Here is a 20,000-nt window from a genome sequence, read left to right as displayed (position 1 = left end):
GTTATTAACACTAGTAACACTAACTTCTAGAAAATGGGTGATTTCTTACTCTTGGAGGAAGAGAATAAATAATAGGGCTGTATTCTTTAGCCATCAAACCCACTGGGGAATAAAACACTGAATTTAATAAAACAGAACAAAACATACACATACAGGCAGCTATGCTACACAAGGGTCCTTTGATGGGATGCAGACATAAACGTCAAAGACACAAAGCCGTAGGGCTTTTGGAAAAAGTGCTGAGATACACGCTATACCGTTGAATGTGGGCATGTGCTGAAATCTTGGATGAATGTAAAAGAGCATGGTTTGATTTTAAGAGAAGGCAATCCAAACCTCTGAACAATTCCTAGTTGCAGGTCACAATGTAAGGTTTGGAGTGTTTCTGAGTTCATGCCTGGGCTTCAGAATTAGTTTTATGATCGCACTCAGAAAAGTGAGGCTTTCTCAGACATCCTGTGAATTTTGCCAGCCAGATAGCTGAAAATATTTTAAATGTTTGTGAACTTAGCAAAAATGTTTCATAGCAGAAATCCTATAAGGTTAGCTTAAACCTAGCTAACCAGTGCTACATATGAATATTGTGAACATTTATGGATATGTATTCAAAATCCTCACAGAACTGTTATACCAGCTAATTATCGTTTAGTTGCGGATTTTATGAATATCTATTGATATGAATTCAAAGAATTCCTCTCAGAATTCATCAGGTTAGCTCATGTTTAGCCAGCTAATTGCAGTTAGCTGTGAGTATTGTGAACTTTTACACATATTACTTTAAAATCCTCAACAATTTAGTCAGGTTAGCCTTGGTTAGCTAACCTTGTTGGCTAGCCGTCTGTCTGGCAGAAAATGCCATTTCTCTCATTACTTCTCACTTCCTTCCTGAAGATTTAAATGGACTTAAAGACATTTACAATGCTATATAAAATGCATATATATATATATATATATATATATATATATATATATATATATATATATATATATATATATATATATATACTACCTACCAGTTGAGGGTCAATAAAAATATTAATAATGATATAAATTACAGGCATTCAGTACTTATAATGAATTTGGAGCCGTGTCAGAATTTGTTAATGACATACGATACCGTAATATAAAAATAGAAAAAAAAAAAAAAAACAACAAAAAAAAACAAACAGCTGCCCTTTGTAGAAAGGAAAAGCACTTATGACGCTAATTACTACGAAATGTCCGTGACCAGACTGCCAACACACATTAGATTGAGTCTATGCTATTGTGATGAGAGCGCAAGATAAGAATTAGGAAAAGAAAATGAAGCGCTTGAAAGAATGCTCACATATTGATTGGCATTTGCAAACAGCTCATAAAATAACAGCCTAAGGGCTCGTTCCCAGGGACAACGCACAGCAAAAAAAATCCTCCATCCACAGTCATTTATTTGATGACTAAATATTAGTTAATACGTACAAACGGCAGTCTTCTTAAGGTCAAGCTGAGAAAAGGAGAATATTATTGTTATTAGTACTGTACTCTGATTAACACGATATGGAGGAGTAATGCATTCGGCTAGAGGAGATATGCGAGAGGAAAAAAAGAAAATGCAGGATCCAGCCCTCATTCTCTTCAACTCCCTCTCTCCCTCCATACCTCAGCCTTTTACCCTTTTATACACAATTGCCTTCGTCCTCAATTTTGTTTTAAAAAGCATCCACTCAGTTATAATATATGAAGAAATGTTGCACCTATTCTGAACATTCCTATGACAAACAGTAATGTACTGTACTAATACAACATTAAATACGCATGGTAGAACTACACGTGGCTAAAGACGGGGCAAACTTAATCACCCATACCCACTGTACACCGAAAAAATGCCCCCACGGAATCCCTCAATCACCTCCTGATATTGCATTTGTTGCTATTGATGAGCCCGGTGGATAAGAATATGTGCAAGTTAACCAACCGGGCTTTATTACTCTTACATTTTTATGCCGTCTTGATTTTGCAGAGCATACCATCATAACTGGTAATGCCACAACATTTTGACTCTACAAATACAAGGATCGCTTTTGGCATGAAAAGGGTTAAAAGGCACCAAACAGTCTGTGACGCCATAAGAGGTGTTTTCCAGGGTTAGCAGGCAGGAGACTTTGAAATGCAGACCACCTCGTTCAGAGTGCAGGAAGGGTGGCTTTACAGTCAGCCACACTCCTTCAAAGCCAGTAGGAATTTGAGGTCAAATGTAGATGAGTCCTCTATAATAAAAAAAAAATCCTTGCTATTACACCAACGTGATCTCCACTTCCTCGGTTTTGTCCACTTGTCTACGAGAGTGTTGTTTCGGAGGAGGTGGAGCTGCACGGACCTGCGAGGGGGGCAAAAGAAAAAAAGCCGTGCTCAATAATACAAATAATATAAATACATTTAATCAATCTAGTACTTTTCAGTAATGTTTATTATTATGATTTATTCATCATATTGCTATAAATACACTATATGGACAAAAGTATTGGGACACCTGACCCTTCTGGCCGTATGTGGTTCTTTCCCAAAATGTTAGCACAAACTTGGAGACACGCTATTGTATAGGATGTCTTTGGATGCGGTAAATCTATTTTTCCCTTCACTCGAACTAGTAGATATAAACCTGTTCAAGCACAACAATGCCCCTGTGCACAAAGCTAGCTCCATGAAGATATGGTTTACACGGGTTGGAATTGATCTCGATCGGTCTGCTATAGAGCTCTCACCTCATCACATTGATAGGAATTGGAACAGTGAATGCACTCCAGACCTCCTCACCCTACATCAGTATCTAACTTTTATTTACTAATTCCCTTGTGGCTGATGAACACAAATATGCATAAGCACAGTCTAAAATCTAGTGGAAATCTTTCCAGAAGAGTGGAGGTTATTATAACAGCAAATGGGACTAAATGTGGAATGGGACATTCGAAAAGCACATACGAATCTTATGGTCAGATGTCCACAAAATTTTGTTTATATAGTTGCTGTTGCTAAATATTGTTAACAAAATTGCAAACTAGGCAAAATATAAAAGCTCTATGCTTTCAAGCCTGAGAAAATTGTCATGACACCACCATCATAGAGCATTATCTAGTAATTTTAGACAAAGAAGAAAAAAACAGAAAAACTCATTTCACAGATGGCTCAACAGATGGGCAAATTTGCTGCTTGATTACAGTTTTACTTATCACTATTAGGCTCTAAAGCAGATTACTAGTGTAGTTTATCTCAATTTGTAGAATTTTTATACAGAGAACTTGTGGAAAAGTGTTACGACGGGATACATACAGGTCGTAGTTTTCCCGGACCGGATCCATCAGGTGTAAATCTCGGAGGCTGGGGAAAGCCAGGGCTTTCTGGACTCAAACCAGAATTGTGATCTTTACAAAGACAAAAACAAAAGCTTAGAAATCTGCCAAAAGCAGCACTGCTGCTGGAAAAAAGGCAGAAAATAAAGTATAATTCGATATGTTTCGGTAGGAATTCTTACTGTGTGGAAGGGTTTTGTGCAGGCCGGGATGTTTGTGCTCTCCGTTGACGGACGGTGAACGAGGCAGGTTGGGAGCGGGGCTACAGTCTAGGGTGCAGGGGGGCTGATCATAGAGGGGTAAAGGAGGCAAAGATGACTGCAGTTTCACACATGATGATACCTGTAGAATAGAGCATGTTACATGTTTACTTCTTAGAACGGTGTAAAGTAATGGAGAGTGTGTTAGAGAAGAGAAGAGTGATAGCAGGAGTGATTTGTGATAGAAGGGTATCTGCAAGAGTGAAAGGGAAAGTTAATAGGACTGTGGTGAGACCTGCGATGTTGTATGGTTTAGAGACAGTGGCATTGAGTTAAAGACAAGAGGTGGAGCTGGAGGTAGCAGGGCTGAAGATGTTGAGGTTTTCGTTGGGAGTGACGAGGAAGGATAGGATTAGAAATGAGTTTATTAGAAGTACAGCGCATGTAGGACGTTTTGGAGACAAGGTGAGGGAGGCGAGATTGAGATGGTTTGGACATGTTCAAGGGATGGACATGGCGTATGTCGGTAGGAGAATGCTGAGGATTGAGCCGCCAGGAAGAAGGAAAAGAGGAAGACCAAGGAGGCGGTTTATGGATGTGGTGAGGGAAGACATGCATGTAGTTGGTTTGAAAGAGGCAGATGTAGAGGACAGGGGGGGTATGGAGACGTATGATCCGCTGTGGCGACCCCTAATGGGAGAAGCCAAAAGAAATAGAAGAAGAAGACATGTTACATCTCAGGGTGTGCTGTTTTTTAAACACGAGGCACCAGAAGAATATCCTGCTCATAACAGAGAACAGTGTGATGCTCTTTCTTTGAATGCTTTCAGATGAAAAATGTCCAGCACCTAATAAATCATGGGCATCGTGTGACCATGACATTTTAATAATGCATAAAAAAAGCTATTTCTTGTGTTATTGATGAGGCTGTTTCTCAAATCACAGATTTGAAGCACACTCGAAGGCCTTTAACGCTTTCTGCTGTAATTTGGAAGCGATGTATTTATATAGAACTCAATTTTAAATGGCTTCATATATAAGAGGTTAATTAATTTCCCTGAGACCTTAGCACTTGAGGTTAACATAAGGAATTGATTTTTCTTGCAAATTAAGTAAAGATGTAATTGCATGATATAACATGACAATCTTGGTCGTTGTGTTCTTTACAAAATAATTGTAGGAGTCATGATCACAGACCCTGACATGAATATAGAGCCAATGATACAGACCAAAGTTAACAATCTGTTTGGCACAAAATGCTTCATTAGACTGCTCATTTATTAAACTTTTACTCACAGACTTCAGTACATGACGGAGATAAAGTACTGCAATGGACAGAATATCATTTAACATCGTTAAACTTAATTATCTTGACACATCATGCCATTCCCATGACAATGTCAGTAGCTAAGAGTTCAAATTAAATAGCAAGATTGATTCAGTGGCAGATTTGTCCATGTATTTATATGCAGTAGGCAGAATGACAGCTCTATTACAAGATTATTACACATTTGTCCTTAATTTCTGGCTTCCTATTAAGATCAGATCTAATCAGAGAAGTACTGATGACAGAGGAAGTGTCTGTCATCTCGTTACAGACGTGGGTTTTTTAAAAGCTGTCTCAGCACCACAATAATTGCAGGAAGGAAGCGGGCACGCCTGCTCTAATAAGTTCCCAGACATGACGGGCATTGGAGGCAGACAGGAAAAGGGCATGCCTAGTTTATCTGGAACATGAGAGAGGAGCGTGTGTCGGGGCAGTGTGCAGGAAAGCCAGAGAATTAAAAAAACCTGTCATATAAAATGGAAAATAAACACACATTTACAGATAGCATAGTAAATTTCCATATTTCTGCAATGGTAAATAATCAACGTTTAAACTTTGATAACAAGTGAGTGCTCGCAGTAACACACTGATGCACAGCTCTCTTACCTGAGCATCCAAAGCCCAGTGCGTGTCTCCATTTTCTGCAGTCAGATCCTCCACCAGGACGGATGGAAAGACACCTACTCTCCCATTAAACTCGCCTTCCCAGAATCCATCGTCCTCCTGATTGTCTTTGTTAAGGATCCGGATGACGGCACCCTCTGGGAAGGACAGCTCATCATCGGTCTGGCCCTCATAGTCGTATATGGCCTTTGCAAAACTCACTAAGATAGAGAGCGAGACAGAGGGGAAAAAGACCAGTATAGAAATACGATGAGATACCAAAATTAGAAAATCAGAAATTTTTATGTTATGGTGTATCACTATAGATGATAATGTTAAAAAGATGGTAGCCAGCTCTTTATGTTACATGCTCATGTACATGCTAGGGGTGACCCCAAATAGTCGAAGATTCGATGCTCCGATAGGAGGAGCCTGATTTGACTACCAATCTCACACTCGATTCCTCTGAGAGGCTTATTCTATTTTTGTTATATGGGGGAGCTTGATGTCCGATTTCACACAGAACTACCGGTTTATAATAATGATATGATGATACTGCTGTAAATAAAAATGTGAAAATAAGTAGTTTTAATAAATACTTTTCTAACGTGCGTGAATAAATCCACCCCGTCCTGTGACAGATTTAAGTTTCACTTTCCACGATCCGGGACCGACACAGGAACATTTTGGCGGCAGGTATTTAAATATTTAACAATGTCTGGGGAATTTCTTTCAGTAAATAAATGTTTGATTGTTTTTCGGTGCTTCTTCGTGTTTAGTTCTGTACGTCGTGTCTTTATAAGGCTATGAGGAATCTTTTAAACTGCCTGGTGTCATCGTCTTTTGAACATTTAATCTAGACATACCTGAAGTGTGTATAGGATTAAATAAAAGGAAATGTTTGTGTCGGTTTGCAACTTACTATTGGAGTCACCGTTGATACTGCCTGAGGCCAGCTCAGGGTCAGTGGAGTTGCTTGACGTGTGTGAGCGCGAGTCCAAAGCAGAAAGCGATTGGAGCATGCTCAGTATGCTGTTAGAGGAGGGAAACTGCAGGTACTTCTCAGGCACATAGCCCACGTGACCTGCCTTATTCCGTGCCTGGAATAACATGGACAAACGCACACACACACACACACACACTTACTGACCCCAAAAATCTTAAACTGTACTATAATCAATTAATTGGCCATAATTTTTGGATTAATATTTAGTCACAGTAGTTCAGTAGTACAGTAGTATTATATATACGTATACCTTTCATATTACATGTCCATATTCTCAATCTGACTGAGATTTCTATACAGCTAATTTAATAGGCTTGTGAAGGTTGAGATTTACAAAACAGTAAAGTTCATTAAAAGTGTTTAATGAATTATGGTGACTTAATAAGATCAGGGCACCTCACACCACCTTGTCATTGATTATTTTCCTATATCAATTCCCCATATTGCGTTTCACCCGCTAATTTATTTAATCCCAAAGGGAGCAGTTGATTGCTGGTAGTTGCCATCAATAGCAACAGGTATGACTAAAAAAAAGGGCATGGAATGAAGTGTGCTATGGTACATGTTTAAAAATGAAGAATGTTTACTTTGACCCAGTCCTCCATGTCTCCATCCTCTATGACCTCGAGCACCTCATGCTCATCGATGGTCAGCTCGTCTGGCTGTGAAGCCTGAGAAAGAGCAATAGTAAGAAAAGAAAAAAAAGAGATAGAGTGTGTGTGTGTGTGTGTGAGAGCGTAATGCTAATATTGGAAAACCTCTTCAAAACATTGTGTGATTTAATACCACTTTAAACAAATTCAGGTTGGCTACTCCTCGTGACTCACAGCTGCATTTGCGTCACACCTACGAATGGCTTCCTACAGCACGCAGCGAGCAGATTTTTCTGAATATACTTACTCCTGTCAATAAGCATAAGGATGTGAAATAGACTTATGAGCTGTTTGTGAAGTTGTATACTCTGTATACACAGAATCGTTTTTGTGATCATGAGCTGATTAGCTAACTACCTGGTACTCAGAATAGCTAGGTTGCTCACTAGGTATCTAGCAGCATGAAGCAATGACCTTACATCTGCTGTCATGTAAAGATAAAGCGACGTACATACAACAAAGACGATTGCCTCTGTGTACACCTACAAACCGCTTGACCAACGTTTTCTCTGCTTTAAAGAAAAACTGTGTCAGAAGGATAAAATGCCTTTAGGGTGTCCTCTGGCCCTGCAATCTACAGGGACTCAGTCATGTAGCCCTCAGAGGGTCGTTTAATAAACTTAATTTGATCAGCGATGGTTTTGTAATGACAGTAACTAGGATTAAGTCGAGGCTGAAATTGAGAAGGAACTGACAAAGGATACATAAAACCCCACTAGAATAACAACAAAGAAACGAGTGTTTGTGTGTGTGTTGTGGTACCTTGTAAGAGTAAAGCACTTTACAGGTAAGTGGGTAGTTCCTCAGTGTTCCTGAAGGACTAGAACTGCTGTCGTCAAATTGCTCCATGTTCTCCTCCAGTTCCTCGCCTTCGTCACGGTCCAAGTCCACGGGGGTCTACAAAAAACACAGGAGCATAGTTCATTTAGAAAACACTCTCACATGACCCTGGCAGAGGGTGTCTCTAGATTGTTTGCACACCCGCTGTCAGAAAAGCTACAAGCTTAGATCTGTGTGAGAATGTCCAACAGAACAAGGCCACGTCTTTATCTGTCATTGGGACACAGTTTTTCAGTCCAATTCCCACCCACCTGACTGGCCATTCGATTGGACTACAAGAGATCAGGTGGTCATGACCCAACCCACTGTTGACCAAAACATTTAATCAAATTAGAAAGCTAAAAAAATAAGTAAGAATTAAGATCAGAACAGGACAGGGGTTTCAAGAACAGAGAGGTTTTTGTAATGCTTGCACAGAGAACCTAAACCATAAAATGCAGATATCTGCTTGGAAAAACACTGGGGAGAGATTGGGGAAGAAATTGATCTAAAGTAAGAAACAGTGTGTGAAACAAGCAGTCGCTGGGCATCTGTGCTGGAATAACACTAAATAAATACTCCAATGTTGACCTGGTAAAGTGGAAACATTGGGAGAACAATAGATTTCCTGTGATACACTAGACTGTTCCTGGAGTCTCATTTGTCCTTCAGAGGATTTACATACATGTGCCACCTGGTTTGTGAAATAATGAATATGCAAAGACAGGATTTAAGGGCACCACTGTTGAAAAAAAGCTTCCTTTCAAATAATTTATTCTGAAACTTAATGTACTGGTAATCATTCCATAGCAAAAAATTGAATTAAAGTAGTTATAAAAATGATATGTATTCCAACAAAGAGGAGAAAAATTATCTAGGTTTTTGTTCTGTTTGTGAAACAGAAGATTCAAGCAGCATTTTGACCACTGTTTACATGTGGCATTCAGATACAAAGGAATGTTCCCAAACTAAAGATTTTCTCTGTTTTGGCCTTCTGTACACAATGTGGTGGTGTTTTCAGCAGGGCTGTAGCTATCAATTATGTTAGTAATCCAGAATTCTACTGATTATTCTGATTAATAGTTTTCTTTTTTAAATGTAATTTTATTAAAAAGCAATACTAAATATCAAGAGAAAATAAGACAGGTCTCTAAAATGAACAAGTAATTTCCTCTGCTTCATCTGTTTTCTCCAGGGATCGGAGGCTTGGCTTGATACCATGCGATTCTTTTGATTGTTGATTTCATTTTCAATGTGCAAAGCTTTCTGCCACTACAGAGGGGTAACACTACCCGATTGGCTAAAAAAATAAATAAACAGAAAAAAAACACCCCAACAATTCGGAATTGTGAAATTAGGCAAACTTTGTTTTATAATGTGGCTTCAAACTTCCATACGAATCTTCTCCTCGCCCCTCACTGTTTCCTCTCAGTTCCTCAATTTTTTCATTCTGCAGCGTGTTTATTTGTTCAGAGTGCTCCAGAGTTTAGTGGGTGGTGCGTCAGTAATAATGGTCCGTGGTGAAACGCAGTGCTCCGTGTGTAGTTAAATAGACTAAACAATTTTTTTGCGAATCACTGGAGTTACTCAAGGAATCGTTTCAGTCCTAGTTTTCAGTTAACAAAAATTGAGCTTTTTGAAAACACTCTCTCGCAACATTTTACAGAGCTGGAAAGTAAATAAACACCAGGCGGAAATGACGCAAGTTGAAGCGTCTTATGTTTTGCTCATGTGCAGTACAGGGATGTAAGCGTTTTCAGACGTTTCTGTGCAGAACACGCCGTTTTCAGATTTATTCAGATTAGTGTAGACGTAGCTCTAGTTACAACAGAATTGTTAAAATACTGACCGTGACATATATCTGACTGAACATATCATTATGATACGGAAGTCCTAAGAGTCCTTGCATTATAATCTTTTTTTTCTTTCTTGTTTTCTCGTGATCACAACTTAATTGTCTTGTAAACTTAACTTAGATCAGTACTTCATTTTTCTGTGTATCGGTCTAAATGCAGCATCATCACAGCATCATGGATGATTGCATTCACTTTGATCAGGGACTCACTAATAGAGATTTCAGACCCTACTGCATATTCCATGATATACAACGAAAACATTTACAAGGCACGAGATTTTTTCGCGATACAATCATTGAGATCACAAATAATATGGTGTTAACAAGAAAACAACTTTCGTTAGGTCGAGAAAATTGAGTCGTGATCCTGAGAAAACAACTCTATGTCGAGATCGAGAAGAAAATTCAGTTGTGATCGTTAGAAAATGAGAAGGAAAAAAATATTATAATGCATGGCCTTTTTCGACTTCCACATTGAGATGCTCATAGCTGCTAATGAATACAACTTTTTTCCTTTTTCTAAGCCTTTTGACCATAGATTTTGGAGGGCAAGAGGACATGACTAATAGCATAGCCTCAAACTATTCGAGCTAATATCATAAACCAGGGTTGGTAGGCTTCAGCAAAATGTCCAAAATGTGTGTTTTCATTCTAATGCTTTACCAGCCCCTATAGACGAGCCGCCACGCTCTTTTAAGCACTTCTTAAATACCTGCTTCTCATCCAACTTAAAAACTCAGGTCAGAGGATTCCAAACTTCAAAACGGTTTGTTGTTTAGCGAGTTATAAGAGTCGATTCAATTCACTATTATGATGCTTTGTCTGATCCATGACCTTGGTTTATGAATTCTATGTTTATAGAACAAACTTAAAGTAGCCAAAAAATTTGACTATATCTGTCTGACTTTTTCTTTTGCAGTGTCTGCAATATTCACCTTTAGCACAAGTCTTTTCTCACTTGCCTGTCCCCGTCTCGCCCTTATTTGCACTGCTATATTTATTCCGTCTCTGCCTCTGTCTGTCTCTCTTTCACTACGTGCTGCAAGCGGACGTGAGGTGAATGCTAATTGAATTGGAAGGACAGCCTGAGGAAAGAGCACAGGATCCAAGACAAGAGAAGAAACACTACTAAAATCTGACCTCATGCGTACTTTCCTGTCCTCATTAAAAAAAAGAAAGAAAACAAAAGCAGACAGTCAGTTTGTAAATCCTCGCAGTCAAGCAATTGATGAAAGTAGTAAGGAAAATGTTGGCAGATAGGATTATAAGAATGTATTCATGTTAGTCACTATCCATGTTTTTGAGTCTCATTTCCACTCACGCTTTCTTTTTTCTTACATTAGTGCTTCTAGAGACAGATAATTGTGAAGTGACGAAACTGAAAAAAGATACACACTAGTCATCACTGCACTCATTATACTATATGTATGATAAGAGTGAACTTGTGGGCCTTAGGATGTGACGTAAACGGCAGATCGTAATGAAATGTGGCACCTGACCATCGCCAGTGATTACGATGTAATCAGAAGATAGCAGCAGTGTGTGTGTGGGAATCACTGACGTTTTCATACTAAAGCTCATAAACATCATGAAGCAAGCGCTCATCATTCAGCCTGTCGATTCTAAAGAGCGCCATTCTTCTCTCATCACCTGTAGCATCAATCTTTAACGATCTTTCGGCTCAGCGCTGCTATGAAAGCATGATGAATCACTGGAAAAGTGGAAAGTAAAGCCAGCCCCCTTTGTCTGAATGCTAGTCTCACCTTAATAATAGCAAACTATCAAAGTGTTGGTTCGTGAGCATGAAAGATTGCCCACAAGGTTATTATAGGACAGTTGTGAGCAGTGACAGGGAACTGTCATTAAAAAGCTGCTGCAATGTTTAAATACAGTACAATTAATTATATAAAAAAGTGCTTACTGGGAGCGAGGGATCGTGGGTAGTGTGGGTGGGCAGCGATGCCCAGCGCTCATTCTCCAGCTCTTCCATCACTTGGTTCATTGCGCTTTTTAGCCACGTATCCACGGAAACGCCTACCTGTCTGAGCAGGTCCAGGCGAGCCTCTGCTTTGAGCTTCACCGTCTGGATGATGAATTAAAAAAATGAATATCAGATTCACATACAGACACACAGTAAGTCATTTAAAATCACTTTTACTAAAGCATGACCCGCACGAACGTTACAACCTTCCAAGAAAAGTCTGCCGCCATTTTTCAAAAGAAGCGTCATTCTTTAATATTTAATGCTATATTTAAGTCCTCTCAGCTCCTGACTGACAAATGCTGCTGTTGTCCTGTTTTTATGACCAACCACCAAAAAACCCTCAAAGCTAAAAAGAAATTCCTCACGTTGACCTTTTTCTTTTTTCTTTAATTCCTCTCCTTACCAAAGTTTATCCATTAGCTCCAAATGGAGCAATTAAATATTCATCAGAGACTAATGGCAGATCGGTAGAGCGAGAACTTATTTTAGCTGAAGAATGAGAAACGTTAAAGCGGTTCGTTTCAGGTTGCTTCATGGAAAGCGCTCCATTTGAATGATCCCTTTAAGCACAGCGAAACGGCTTGAGAACATAAATATTGTAAGTACCTTACGGGCTATAATACAACATTATGCAGACGATTAGCAGCTAGAACTCAATAACAGAGACAGACTGCATGGTTTAGTTTGAGCCAGAAGGGGGAGCCAAACATGGGTCAACTTTGATCATTTAAATTGAATGTATTGGATTTATTTTTTGTTTTTTACAACTTCAGCATGCAGTTCTACTGTTTGGTGACACTATTTAGTGTATTTAACTATTAAATGTTTAAGAAATTGTTTAGAAAAATAAAGAATAAAGTGTGCAGTGTGAAAGGGGGAAAAACATGTAACAGGAATCAATTCAGGTAAACAGACAGGTTTATTTCTTACTTTCTTCTTATTATTCTATTATATTTAATAAGCTTATATGCTTCTTGTACAATACAAACAACTATTTGCCCGAAGGCAGCTGTTTGTATTGTACAAGAACAATTACACTGCAGCCTTTAATTTCTACTCAGCTGGCTAGCTGTCCTACAGCTTGGTTTCAACATTAGAGTGACTTTATCACATTAAATCTCAATGTTGGTAGACTCCTGGTGAGCAGCTTTTATATATTTATAATTGTATGTAGCAATATTGTGTTGATCCCCCTTTTGCTGCCAAAACAGGCCTGACCCTTCGAGCATTAACAGCTTCTGGATCGGACCACACGGGTCAGCTTTTGATCCCCATGTGCATCAATGAACCTCGGTCATGGGTGACAAAAAGGGCCAAACTCTCAAATCCTTACACTTGGATAATCAGTGTTATTTACTTCACTAGTCATAATGTTATAATGTTATGCCTGATCGGTGTATATTTCTCACTCTATGGTGTTTGTAATATTTGAATGATTTATTATCACTCTTGGTGTCACCCAAACGAGGAAGGCTTCCCTTTTTAAAATCTGGTTTCTCTCAAGGTTTTGTCCTCAAGCAATCTAAGGGAGTTTTTTCTTGCCACCCAAGTTGTCCCAAGCTTATAAATTCAAATCCAAGTTAACTTTGTCTTAAAGCAGCTTCACAGACTGTAAGAATTATAGAACAATGTCCATAGTTAAAAATGCTTTATAAAAAATTAATTGAACTGAAAATTTTTGCTCTATTGTACTGTCATGGTTTTACAAGCATGGCTAAAATGTTATTGTAGTGTTGCATTTACAGTCCATAATTCGATCGGACTGAAATCAGAATGCTAGTGTTCAGATTTCTTCGAGTGACATCAGATTTTTTCAAATCAGAACAATCAGATATGCACAGTATGTAAAGGTAACTCTGGTCTTTCTGAGTTGCACACAGCTTACCTCAGCTTTACGAATGTGCTCTCTGGCCTCCTCGATTTTGAATTCCAGGTCAATACGGCTCTGTTCTGTAGGAGGAGTCCCTTGTCTCTCGCACTCCTCCAGCGTCTGCAATTACAAACCCATCGCTGATGGTCAATACACATTGCCCATCAGCCTCACACTCAGCATTTATCGCTGTAGATGTGGTGCTTCAAACGGAAACAATTTCTTAACTGGAGCAAAAAAATGACAATGTACTTCTGAGCCTTTATCTACCACACCACTTTGCCCTATTGTATTTAAGCACTAAACCAAGTTGGGACATCGTGGCCAACGCTTGGGTCCTGACAATACTAGCTGTGACTCTACAAGTGCCGTGAGACAATATGAACCAAAAGGAAGCAATAATGCCTCCTGGAAAGTGGCTCTTCTCTGATTTGATCTCACCCCCATACCATTAATGCCTTTGGACATTAATTGCACTTCAGTTTAGCTCTGCAGCAACACACGGGTGAAAGCGCAACACTATTAAATTCATCTGCGATACAAAATCACACAATTTCTTTTTTTTTTTTAAACAAAATGTAAAATTAAATGCACAACATTCACTTATTATAGTTTTATTAAGTTGCATTTTATTCTTTATTCAGCATTATTACCTAGAGAAGTAGTAAAGTAAGAGCTTTTCAGTGTGACATGTCATCAGCCAGTGGCTATCACTTTTTTGTGTGTATAATACAGTGCAATATTTTACACATTGATGTGATTGGCTTTTTGCTCTGACACAGAATATTCCCCATAATGATAGTGGGCAATAACATAATGCATTTATACTCAAGTAACATAAAACCTTAGACAGGACTGTGAGTGTGTGTGTATGCGTGCCTTACCCGTTTATAGTGAATGATGTTTTTGTGCTCTCGGGCTACACGTGTCGCCCATTTCCTGGCCTCCTTGTTGAGGCTGTGCTCCTCCGTGGTACCTGTTTCTGACTCCAGTTGCCGGCTCTATGACGTGCACAGACACACAAACACAAACCCTTTAGCTGACGCACATGAACTAAAAAATTTTTTTCCAACTATATGATCATATTCGTTGAATTAAGCAGATCCTGCACAATATTTAAATTCCTTTCCCTCTTTGAACCACTGAACAAATAACCAAAAGAACATGCAGGAATGAAGGAGACAGACATGCAGAAAAACAGATCATAATCAAGACCAAGTTAATATCTATGGTGTCTGAGAGTTCTTTAAAACCACAGGGAACAGAAATTGTCAGTTTTAACTGCCTATTTTAGAGTGTTAAATGCCAGATACTATCTTTACTATCTCCTATTTCCCCAGACTGCTCACGCGACCGACCTTTAAATACATTTATTTCCAAGTACTCATAAGAAAACACAAGCAAACATGTGCTATTACATGCAGCTTGGTCTGTTAAGACTTATGCAATGTGATTATTGATTTTATATAATATTATATAATATAATTTTGATCAGCTATTTATAGTGAATAAGGTTATGAGCCATTTCTTTGATTGTAGTACAGATTTTTTCCCAAAAATACACTGAAAAAAATAATGATATACCAAAAAAATAAAATAAATAAAAACTGCAAAATGACAAAAAATAAATAATTACTAAACTATTACTAGAAGCTATATAAAAATGGTCATATAGATAAAGTTGTAGCTCAGTGTTTAAAAAGTTGGAACTTTGTTTAGAAGTTGTTGGTTCAAATCCCAGCATTACTAAGCTGTTGGGCCCTTAATCAAGGCCCTTAACCCTGAAATGCTCATTTGTAGAAATTAGATAACTGTAGGTTGCTCTAAGGGCTATATTGAATATACATTAAATATAAATACTGTGAGTGCAACTGTAGCAATAAAGATTGAACAATGAACATATAGGCAGTGCAAACAGTGTTGGCAGTAAAAAATGTATAAGGAAGCAACTTTGGGAACTAAACAGCACTGGCATGAAGATTTAAAAACAAAAATGTATGGTTTGAGGAGCGCTTCTGGACTTGCTGCCATTTGTATACTGTATATATATACTATATACTCAATACTGTATAGACATTATATAATTTAAGTAAACTACATACTCTGTTTTTCACACATCTCAATCGCAATGAATGTTCTAGCATTTAAAATTGAATTAGGGAGTAAAAATGATCGTTTTGATTGCAGCAGCCGCATCAGTCGCTGTCTCATCACCTGAGGTAAATGTCAATGAATCTGATGGGATTATAAACTCATGTTCACATTACATAGGCTAATGTTCATTTAGGTGTTGTGCAGGACTTTACCAAATCATGAGAAAAGCACACAGTAAAGATTTTGGGCATCTTCAGATTGACTGTTTTTACCACTGCATTAAATTAACCGTCCCTTTTACATAACATGACCCAGTGCAAGGTAGGATTAAAACACAGCCCGAGTCTAAATATTTCAATTATTGACCGAAAAAACCCAATTTTGGTCAAGCAGCAAATTTTATAGTATTTTTTCCAGCATCAGTAAAAAAATGTAGCCAATGCTTATACATTATATGGACAAAAGTATTGTGACACCTGACTTTTCCAGACATAAGTTATTCCCCAAACTGTTACCACAAACGTGAAAGGCATACAATTGCATTGGATGTTGTTGGATGCAGGAGAATCATATTTTCCCTTCACTTGTGCTAGAAGATCCAAAATTGTTCCATCATTACAACACAAGCTTCATGATAATATGGTTTACATAGGTTGGAGTGGAAGATCATGAAACTTAAGTGGCCTGTTATAGAGCCCTGACCTTCTATCTACTGAACAACTTTAAAATACACTGGCTCGCTGACTGCACCCCAGCCCTCCTCATCCTACATCAGTATCTGTTACTAACACCCTTGTTATTGAACAACACAAACCTCCACAAGCACACTCTAAAATTTAGTGGAAGATCTTCCCAGAATAGTAGAAGTTATTATAACAGCAAATGGGGACTAAATGTGGAATAGGATGTTCAAACACTTCATACAGGATGTTCAAACTCCTTTCCCCTCCACATGCTTCAGACAATAATACATTAAGTGCAGATCATCAGAAACCTCACACTCAGGCTGGGATCATAAATGCATGAATGATAAAGTCAAACTATATGCAAGGCGTTGCTTCGATAAGACTTCCTGTTAAGGTGTGTATGTGAGCGTGCATTCTAAACGGTGAGCTATTAAATGTCTTTGTCTGGATGAGGATCAATGCAAACTGCATTGAACAATTGAACGGCAGAAACCCGACATCAGTCACGGGATGCAGGAAGCAAAAAGTGCTGACTACATCAGATCGTGCTAAAGACAAACACTTTAAACAATTACTTTTTTTCCTGCTGTGTTTTTCTTGGTGGCTGCCTGTGTAAGATTTCTGATTAACCTCAACCAGAAAATCACATTTTGGAGTGACATCATACTAATGATTTCTCCAATGATTACAGAGACATCCACATTAGCTTTGGGCATTTACATACAGCCGTGAATACATTTTAAATCGAGAAGCATTAGAACGACTATTTTATCAGAATAATTTAGACATAATCTAATCAAAAATGGCTGCACTTATCATCACTCTAATTAGGCACTTGTAGCACACCCCATATTTATGTTATAGATAAAGCAAACTCTATTTATGTGTCTTTTATCTAACAGGTTTTATTAATCTCATTAGTTTCCCAGATTTAACTGCTTTAAAAAAAAAAAAAAAATACAAATAAACCTAAAGCACAGTAGACTGCATAATGTCAATATCTGGTATGACAAGCTGTTGCCTTTAAAACTGCACCAGTAGTCTCAACGCACAGCTTTATAAAGAAATTGGCTGCTCAGTCTTTCTAAGCATCTTGAAGAAGTTCTTCTGGACATCTGATTTTTATTTCATTATTATAATTTTTTTTAAATAAAGTCTTATTACATCTAAAGAATATTGTCTTAGTACTAAATCTATCAAAATTTCTACTCTACCCTCTATATATGATTATATACCAAGCAACTTCTTTAGTCTGTCTGTCTGTCTGTCTGTCTGTCTGTCTGTCTGTCTGTCTGTCTGTCTGTCTGTCTGTCTATCTATCTATCTATCTATCTATCACAAAAGTGTATATTTAGTTAATAATATAACAGTACATATGAATATATTCATTCGCGCAGGATCTTCTGAAATGCTGTCGGAATCAGTGCTGCGAGTGTGTAATGAGTAGCACTATTACGTCATGATTGTAACAGTATGTTATGAGATCAGGTTCTCAATACTAAAATATAGTTTTTGTTGTTTGGCTGAACCAGTCAGGATTGAGCTATTATAATCCCTGGTTTTAACCACATTTGCTGATTGGACTTTGTAATTCACACTGCAAATGCTAAATCAATCTATTTGCAAAGACACCATTTGGCTCTTTTAATGAAAGCAATCCAAAAAGCTACATATTTATTAAGGCAATATTGTAAGCTATTGGTTTTTAATTCGATCACCCACACACAGAATACACCTCTATCCTATTATTGACTTAATACATAAATACAGACCCTGACATGCGATGAAAATGTGTTCCAATGAGTCCATCATAACTTGGAAATATCGTAAATCGAGACATGGCCTAGACTACCAAGTAGTCTTTAGGAATGGTGATCAGTATGGGGTAGTATACTGTAATTGGTTGATAATTTAACTAATTACAGTACATCATTTAACAAAACAGACAAATTAAGTGGAGGGTGGAGTTTTACGCAGCTGCGGCATTTCCATCGCATGTCGGGGGACTACCTGTATTCATGTATTAAGTCAATAATAGGATAGCGAGTGTGCTGTAGAGATGTATTCTGTGTGTGGGTGATAGAATTAAAAAACGTTGGCTTTTGGTAAATCATTGGTCCTGGTCATGTTTTATTGACCATGAAAAAAAAAAATTTGCAAGTTTTACTGAGAAAGGCATCTTCAAAAGAATAGCACATCTTGTCCAGTTTTACATTTTTGCCTTAATAAATATGCAATTTTTGGATGGTTTTCATTAAAAGAACAAAATGGTGTCTTTGAAATGACGTTTGCCTGCCATGTGAAATCGAATTTTTATTTATTTATTTATTTATTTATTTTTTTACAAATTTGTCATATCGCTATAATCATCGTAAGATTAAGTCCTTTCTATTTTTTCTTGTACATATTGTTAAAAAATGTTTTTTGGTACATTTCTTGGTCTACTGAACTGACATTCCATTATGTATTTTCATTATGTTCACGGTTGTCCTGCATAAGTAAGGGTTATGCTGCAGCAAGTTTTTTTTCTGTGAGATTGGAGCTTTTCTAATTTTGTGTGCACGAGTGTATGTTCTTGCAGTACAGAATACAGTTGCATGATGGGAGCTCGTTAGCCACGCATCTCTCTACCTGGGCCAAGGTCATTCTCATCACACTGACTGCCGATGGCTCAATGTCCACCAACTGCTGCACGGAGTTTAGAGTCTGAGTGAGGAATCCGCACACACACATACACACAGAGGCAGCACAGGGAAACACAGTTAAAAGAGAAAGAAGGAAAAGAGAAAGTTAGTGGCAGGAAGTCAGTGTCAAAATTTAACAAGCTATCAGACAGTACAATTTATTCAGGATAAATTCTAGTAGCAGAAAAGCCCTGCAACAAACATATAAGCCTTAGTGCAAAGCAGAAAAGAAAAAAAGCGAAAGATCAGAAAAGATTTGATTGTCAAAGTTAAAAATCCAACAGTGTTGACGTGGGTGGGAGAAGATGAAAATCGCCGTTGTGACGGAGAGATTGAAGGATAGATGAAGAAATCTACAGAAGAATACTTATGCAGCCTGAGACAAATATAACAAACAGGACAGGACAAAGAGACAAAAGGAAAGAAATAAGAAACAATAAGAAATATGAAGAGAGAGAGAGAGAGAGAGAGAGAGAGAGAGAGAGAGAGAGAGAGAGAGAGAGAGAGAGAGAAAGATGGCATTCCTGTGAAAGGGAAGTGAGTGAGAATGAACAAAAAGAATATAGAAATGCAGAAAAAGACAAGAAAAGAAAGATGGAGAGAATAATGAAGTGGATCTGTGAGAAAGATGAAAAAAGTAACTGTAATATTATGTGGATGAGAATATTTCCAGGAAAAAATTGCATGAGGACAAACAAGCTTTATTTAATGAGAGTTATATATATAGAAAGAAGGAGATAAAGAGGGAGAGAGAGAGAGTGGGAGAGAGCGGGTTTAATCATAGCTGTCGCTATTTAGTCACGCGAGTGTTTCCGACACATCCGGAGGTGTCTGCATAGGGTAAATATAGACAGTGAAGATGAGACTGCTGACTCTCTGTGTGTGTGTGTGTG

The 20,000-nt window shown here is 38.0% G+C and overlaps 1 protein-coding gene across 1 annotated transcript in view; it reads right to left on the bottom strand.

Moving 5' to 3' along the window:
• The window catches only part of LOC124395533 (F-BAR and double SH3 domains protein 2-like), an 89,664-nt gene that overhangs the window by 514 nt on the left and 69,150 nt on the right, over positions 1-20,000 (bottom strand). Inside the window, 11 exon segments of the mRNA XM_046864092.1 lie at positions 1-2,307; positions 2,309-2,356; positions 3,307-3,398; positions 3,509-3,668; positions 5,460-5,677; positions 6,379-6,556; positions 7,050-7,133; positions 7,878-8,012; positions 11,711-11,872; positions 13,659-13,763; positions 14,528-14,644. The exon segment at positions 1-2,307 is cut by the window's left edge and continues 514 nt beyond it. Coding sequence (XP_046720048.1) covers positions 2,191-2,307; positions 2,309-2,356; positions 3,307-3,398; positions 3,509-3,668; positions 5,460-5,677; positions 6,379-6,556; positions 7,050-7,133; positions 7,878-8,012; positions 11,711-11,872; positions 13,659-13,763; positions 14,528-14,644 — 1,416 coding nt within the window. The 3' untranslated portion in view covers positions 1-2,190.

Source organism: Silurus meridionalis, chromosome 13, assembly GCF_014805685.1.
Source record: "Silurus meridionalis isolate SWU-2019-XX chromosome 13, ASM1480568v1, whole genome shotgun sequence".
Lineage (NCBI taxonomy): Eukaryota > Metazoa > Chordata > Actinopteri > Siluriformes > Siluridae > Silurus > Silurus meridionalis.
Note: the sequence above shows the minus strand (reverse complement) of the source record. Positions and strands in the feature narration are given on the sequence as shown.